We start from the raw sequence: 7,500 nt of genomic DNA on the forward strand, positions 1-7,500 counted from the left end.
TTGAGATTGTGCTGTATTTGGTAGTCCGTAACTTACATGTAAAATAGAACTATTACCGCAAGCCGCCAATTAACGATATACGACTATGCCTCTTCTAGACCCTGTGACCCTGTGACCCTTGACCCTGTGACCCTGTGACCCCTGTGTGCACTCACCTTGGCGGAGGTCTCGTACCAGCCTATGAAGCCGTGGTCCTTGGTGAAGTTCTCCATCTTGGGCATCTTGGGGCACAGCCCCTGGTGCAGCTGGTCACACTTGTTGGCCAGCAGGACCGCCGGCACAGGTCGTCCGTTGACCAGGGCAACCTCGGAACACAGAATGACAGAACTAGAATAGGTCCATGTTCCGGAGCATTCCCTCTTATTTCTTTACCCTTGTGCAATGATGTCGTATTATCAACTGAAAATAGGTTATGTATTGACTTTGAGCCAAGGCTGACCCCATTTCCCAACCGTTTTGTAATCGTAACAACAGAGTAAGAGACATTCTCATGACACCTTGGAGTCCAGGTCTCCCTTCCACTTGAGCACAGCCTGGAAGGTGGAAGCTCTGGTCATGTCAAAGACCACCAGTGCCCCAACGGCCTCGCGGTAGTACACACGCGTCATGTTGCCATAGCGCTCCTGACCTGTGGAAAAACGACAACAACAACAACAACAACAGGTGTCATGTTGCCATAGCGCTCCTGATCTGTGGAAGGATGACAACAACAACAACAACAACAACAACCACAACAACAACAACAACCACAACCACAACCACAACAACAACAACAACAACAACAACCACAACCACAACCACAACCACAACCACAACAACAACAACAGGCATCATGTTGCCATAGCGCTCCTGACCTGTGGAAGGATGACAACAACAACAACAACAACAGCAGCAGCATTCATATCAACTGTTTTAGCTCGTGTTGCTTGTAAAAGAGGTCTTTCCACTTCAATGGGACTTCATGGGTAAAATAAAAAAAAGATTAAAACAACAACCACAACAACAAAATAATAATAATAAATCTGTGTGCTGTCAATAGTCTCACCAGCCACCCCTGTGCTTCTCTTGTTACAGAGGATCTCAGAGGGGTATGAAGTGTGGTGATGTATATGACATGGTTATGCTATGTAAATACATGTAAGGTAGTATGTGTGCTGTTTCCTCAAGGGCTTTCTGTGTTGTGATGAAGTAGCAGCTTTGTGATTGGTCATTGCAGACAGCATATTTATAGCAGGTAAACCTCAGTCTGTTTCTGTGTGACTGTGTGAATGCATGACAAATAGGGGACTTGTGGGGAGTGTATGGTATACTTGTGTGTTTGTGTGTGTGTGTGTGTGTGTGTGTGTGTGTGTGTGTGTGAGTGTGTGTGTGTGTGTGTGTGTGTGTGTGTGTGTGTGTGTGTGTGAGTGTGTGTGTGTGTGTGTGTGTGTGTGTGTGTGTGTGTGTGTGTGTGTGTGTGTGTGTGTGTGTGTGTGTGCGTGTTTAAGTGATTCCTCCCAGAACATAACCTCTCTCACATGATGTTAATACACCGGGGATATAAGCATGAGACCAGTGGAGGGACAAACAAGACACACACAGGCTATTTAAAAGATACAACACACACACACACGCACACACACACACACACACACACACACACACACACACACACACACTGTGTTTCACCACTGACCTCAGACACACAGAAAGAGAACAAGAGAGAGAGAGAATGAGAGAGAGAGAATGAGAGATAGAGAGAAGGAGAAAGAGATAGAGAGAGTGAAAGAATGTGAGAGAGAATTATGAGAGATTGAATGAATGAATGAATGTCAGAGATACAGAAGGCAGGATAGAGAGAGAGAGAGAGAGATAGAGAGAGGGAGAGAGAGAGAGAGAGAGAGAGAGAGAGAGAGAGGGCAGTTAACAACAACACATTCCATGTAGGATGTGTAATGACACTAGCCTCTGCCAGTGTTCTGCTGGCAGATTTTTCAGTAGTATGGCCAATATCAACCAGCTCAATCTGATCCTGGATAAAATCATTCTGATGCAGATTAAAAGTTTTTAAATACTGGGCCCAGGTGTCTTCCTCATGTTCCCACGGCCTGAGAATGAATACCTCAGGATTAATAGGGGGGAGGGGGGGGGAAGGGGGAGGAGGTCTTGGCCGTTGTAGAGGGAACGCTGTCCTGAACTTCCCTATCTTGAAGTGTTACGGTATGAAGTGCATGTTCTTCCCTCTGCCCAGGTGTAGCCTTTAGGAGAAGAGACGTGACCCTCCCCCACTAAACTCACACGTAGTCTTCAAACTACAGCCGTAACATTCAACAGGTGTGAGGTTGTGAACTTGAATCACACACACACACACACACACACACACACACACACACACACACACACACACACACACACACACACTCTGTGACAGCCTGTAGATTGCTGTGATGTTATTGATGTGGTTAGGGATGATAAGAAAAGCCTACTGACACACTTCATAAACTGTCTTGCCAATGTTGACAGGCTAAAGTCCACTCCCTCACCGTGAATGGCAGTTCCCATCCTATCAACTGTCATGTGCTGGATGTCAAATAGTCAACTGTGTGTGAGAAAGAGTCATTGTGGTGTGTGTGTGTGTGTGTGTGTGTGTGTGTGTGTGTGTGTGTGTGTGTGTGTGTGTGTGTGTGTGTGTGTGTGTGTGTGTGTGTGTGTGTGTGTGTGTGTGTGTGTGTGTGTGTGTGTGTGTGTGTGTGTCTGTCTGTATAGGCTAATGATATGAAAAATATGTCAGGTATTAGATCATTAAGTCGTGGACGAACCAGCGATGTCCCAGAGTTGCAGTCTAACCACTGTCTTGTGATCCCAGTTGAGGACTTTGAGTGCGAAGTCGACTCCGATGGTCGCCCGATAGTGCTGGGAGAAGATCTGATGAACGTAACGTTTAATGATTGACGTTTTTCCGACCCCCAAGTCGCCGATGACGAGAACCTTGAGCAAACGTTCCTGCTGCATGTTTTGTTAGATTTAAAAAGACAGAAAACGGCAAAATAGTTGTCCATATACAAAAGCATGGGAGTGAAAGGCAGAATAAGCAGCTCCCTTCCCCATTACCTGAAGATGCTTGTATGACAACTAAAGAAAATAATCCTCCACATCTTCTGACGCTAAAATAATTAATAATTCTTCACATATGTCACGTTTCTGAACATTTGGCAACATGAAGGCCTGCAAAAAAATTGCCCTAAAAGTTTCTTTCGTGTTCAAGTTGTCATTGCCATCGACTTTAAATAAATGGGGTCCACCGTAGTGTGTAGGACAGTGAGAGCCGTCTCATCCGCCGGCGCAGCTCCTCCTCTTTAACGCGCCAACTCTTGTGAGAAAAAAAGAGAACTCCTTAAAAGCGCTGTCAGCGTAATCATAAACAAACTGTCAACTTAGGACAACTTGCCTGCGGTCTCTTATCAGCCCCGTCCGTGTCTTGAGATCCTCTAGCCGTCAGCTGTTTGCCGTCTCTGCGACCACACCCCTTTTTCCGATAAACTTGCCTCCATGAAGCCAAATCGATGATCCGCCTGTTTCTGCCTGGGTTGCTTAGAAGAAGAAAAAAACTACATGTACCAGAATATCTGGTCTACAGCGCAGTGAGCGCACTAGGTTACCAACCCTCCCTGCTGTGCGCCTGCTGATACCAACCAAAGGCCTCACAAATAGGCTGCATCTAAAGTCAGAGCAATGAACCTATTAAAAGTTTGGAAGCATGATTGTGTGGGGGTGTGTGTTTGTGTGTTTGTTTGTGTGTGTGTGTGTGTGTGTGTGTGTGTGTGTGTGTGTGTGTGTTTCATTTTAGGGTCTGGATTGCTCTGTGTTCAGCTCCCATTCCCAATCACAACAGAGTGAGTATCAGTAGTGCCTATCAAGTGCCTTTTTTAAACAACTTTATTTTACCTGGTTATAATCCCATTGAGATTTAAGAGAGAGGCATGGCCACAAGATTGACCTGGCCAAAATAGCCAGGTCACACAGTTACGGGCAAACCAACAAAGCAAACGGCAGTTGGCTGCTCCCTAGGAATTTGCTTTCACCTTACACCGGTGCAAATGAAGACGAGGCGACAAGGAGGGAGGGCCAATGTATTTTGACCCTGTGATCTTGACACCATGTTGTCTCATGACTTCCATGTCAATCATGTATGGTCATACAGCTCATTTCGTCCAGGACTGCCTATGTTATTAGGACTGTTGACTGCAGATCGCTGTGGATTTAGCGTAAGATGCTGGAAAGTGGTTGTGCCCGTCTATGCGGAGGTTTACGGTAGTGGTACTGATGCGGGATGAGTCAGGCTATGTGATGCCGCTGATGTTGCTGCTATTTCATCAGCAGAAATCTCTCCAAACACTTATCGGCCTTAAAACATGAAATGAAAGATACGGATGCGTAAAACGGACCCTTCGGATTGTATCGTATAGCCTGCCTGCGATTTCAAACAGCAGCTGAATCAGTGAATATTTAGCATTATGCTAGATAGAGTATAGCCAAAAGAGGAGTCTTTTGCACCTGTTTTGCGGCCGTTTTTTTGCCAACTGTTAGGCTACCATTATAAAGAGATCACGACGAGATCACGGCTGGATATTTTCAAGGGAATCGTAGGCTAATTGCAGTTCATGTGTTGCTGTGAAGGTATCTTGTTATTTCAGTGTTTGTTTTTCGAGAGAGGAGGCGGTCTTCTTGATGCAATGGGGCCTGCACCTTTCTGAACGGCGCAATAAACAATGTAAGATGAAATAATTCAATATCATGTCATTTTGATGTTTACCAAGCAGGCCTACGATAGACCGTCTCCAACAGCCTTATTTAGTGTCAAGTACCGACTCGACATTAGTATAAGCGACCTGTCTGATTCTGGAAGGCTATTCAAAATGAATGTTTTGCTGGTCTGATGTTCTACAAAGCTCCGCATCCCGTAACCTGTCATTGCACTTGATTTGATTCCTACAGAAGACAAGAATGCAGTGTGATGATTTAGGGATTCAGTGCCTCTTCAAGATGGCAAAATGGAGGCAGGCAATATATTGACCTTGGTGTAAGGTCTGAAATAAAACAAATCCGTTTTTCGGGTTTTCAGGCCTAAAGCACACACGTCTGGATGAAACAACTGTCTCTATTTGACCATATGGTCGTCATGAAATGTAGGGGTATATTGTATAGGTTCCTACAGGCCTGCCTGCTATGATTCTTCTAACTGTATAGCCTATATCCGGTATGAGGCAACAGCGGGAGTTATTCGCTGGGGATCTGTCTACAGTGGTGTTTGCATACCGACGGGGCTATGTAATCCCTGCTGGAGTGAGGTAGTGGCGATGTGTCCAGAGTTGGCATTAGATAGATAGACCTTTCGGCTGGATAGCCTATAATAGGCTACTTCATATTAGCTTATATATGATACAGATGTTGTATGACGATTCGATTTGTGTTTCATATATAGGCCCGTCATCTGTCGTCTTGGCCTGATGGTCACATTTCGCACAGGTTGGCCACATCCACTGCAAATGCAATATGCAACTGCAATAGGAAAAGTAGATTCAAAACGAATATTTTATCAAAGTCAATCGTTTATAACCCCAAACATATCAAGCAGTGCATATTAATGATCAAGTGATTTGAAAGTAAGCGGATTGCCAAATCACATGGGTGTAATTACGTATGGGCGATATAATAGGTCTATCATAGCGGGAGGGCTATTAGAACAGGCCCTATAGTACTATCAAATATTACAATGTAAGCTTAATCTTACCTAAAGAGTTATATGCCTAATTTTTTTCTCTCGTAATTGTCACTAATGGATCGGGAGCGTTAGAGGGGCGTTGGAGAGATGCAAAAAGGTAGCCTAGATACGTAGTGTCGGTATTCTGTTCTTTCGTCCCCTCTTTATCATTCACAAGCAGCTCTCTGCTGGGAAGCCGGGCTAAGAGTACGCACGGTGGGGGAGGGTGGTGGAAATCTCCGCTAGCTGGCTGCGGGGTATGGTTGTAATCTTGCCCATGTAAGCACTATTGTTGTAACTCTGGTCTTTGCACTGTGTCTGCGTGGGTGTGAATGTGTGCGTGTGTGTGTGCGTGTGTGTGTGTGTGTGTGTGTGTGTGTGTGCGTGTGTTTTTGCGTTTCAACAGACGCTAGACAGTCATGGAGGCGATATGGCTGTACCAGTTCCGACTGATCGTAATTGGGGACTCGACGGTTGGGAAATCGTGCCTTATTCGGCGGTTCACCGAGGGACGCTTCGCCCAGGTGTCGGATCCCACAGTCGGCGTGGATTTCTTCTCTCGCCTGGTTGAGATCGAGCCTGGGAAACGCATCAAACTACAAATCTGGGACACTGCGGGCCAGGAGCGCTTCAGGTAGGCAGTGTGTGTGTGTGTGTGTGTGTGTGTGTGTGTGTGTGTGTGTGTGTGTGTGTGTGTATGTGTGTGTGTGCGTGCGTGGGTCTGCGTGAGTGTGTGTGCGTGAGTGTGTGTGTGTGTGTGTTTGTGTGTGTGTGTGTGTGTGAGAGAGAGAGAGAGAGAGAGAGAGAGATTTCTAGAGAAAGTCTATTTCCGAGTTCATAATTTAGACAGTTGTTTACATCCAATAGTCAGCTAACGATGACAGCGCTTATTTATGGCCGTGATCACACCAGAGGACAGCTTCCTCCCGCGCATCAAGGATGCTTCTCGTCCAACAGACACATTGAAAGTGAACAGGGCCATCTTTCATATGAGGATTATTTCTATTCAAAGACGGTTACCAGTGACAGTATTTGTATGACTGTTCAAAGAGTACCCTGAATAAACCTCAAACCCAGGTTTTAGATCGTAGCATTGCCCACTAATGCTGTATGCAGTGATCATGTCTAGATTGTCACCCTCCAAACTACAGAGGTCTAAGCAGTAGTTTGTAACCTCAACGATGGCATGATACTTATAGGGCAGGCTGGCTTGGGCTGGTTGGGAGATGCTAGATAGGGTTGTTTGTCTAAGGTGCTTCATTGAAACACTGCATACAAAGTGCATGAGGTAAAGGTTACCTGCAGATCAAGTGACCAAAACTCTATTGCAGACTTTGGGACAGTTGAAAAATAACTTGAAAAACAGGTATGCTTATTTTACTTGAATAAATAGTAAATTTTACATATTCAAATTAACTCAGCCCCTAAGCTTGACACGTCTACTGAGGTAGAAAAACAATTGTGTCAGAAAGTATTTGTACACACGTGTGTGTGTGTGTGTGCGTGTGCAGGCATGTGTGTGTGTGTGTGTGTGTGTGTGTGTGTGTGTGTGTGTGTGTGTGTGTGTGTGTGTGTGTTTTTGTGTGTGCGTGTCTTTTCATTTGTGTGCGTGTGTGTGTGCGCGTGTGTTTTGAGTTTGTCATGTTACAAATAACTAACTACCGACTGGATCCCCTTTTCAAATACTTTCGGACACATCCTGTGCGTCTATGACACCGTGTGGGCCTCTGAAGCAGACAGTTGGAAGCTGTCCTCACCTG

The 7,500-nt window shown here is 45.4% G+C and overlaps 2 protein-coding genes across 2 annotated transcripts in view; one reads left to right on the top strand and one right to left on the bottom strand.

Annotated features, from left to right (window-relative positions):
• Positions 1-155: 155 nt before the first annotated feature.
• On the bottom strand, positions 156-3,324 carry LOC310824548 (ras-related protein Rab-32; the record flags this gene model as incomplete). The annotated part of the gene is made up of 3 exons (XM_083697814.1): positions 2,799-3,324; positions 498-628; positions 156-305 (listed from the first exon to the last, which is right to left on the bottom strand). Coding segments are annotated over exons 1-3 (474 nt in total), but the record flags the coding sequence as incomplete, so codon positions are not given.
• Positions 3,325-6,159: 2,835 nt separating this feature from the next.
• Positions 6,160-7,500, top strand: part of LOC310824549 (ras-related protein Rab-39B) — a gene marked incomplete at both ends in the record, with an annotated part of 4,345 nt that continues 3,004 nt past the window's right edge. Inside the window, one exon of the mRNA XM_083697815.1 lies at positions 6,160-6,374. Coding sequence (XP_083553941.1) covers positions 6,160-6,374 — 215 coding nt within the window. The remainder of the gene's footprint in view (positions 6,375-7,500) is intronic.

This window comes from Argentina silus (assembly GCF_951799395.1).
Source record: "Argentina silus genome assembly, contig: scaffold_184, whole genome shotgun sequence".
Taxonomy (NCBI): Eukaryota; Metazoa; Chordata; class Actinopteri; order Argentiniformes; family Argentinidae; genus Argentina; species Argentina silus.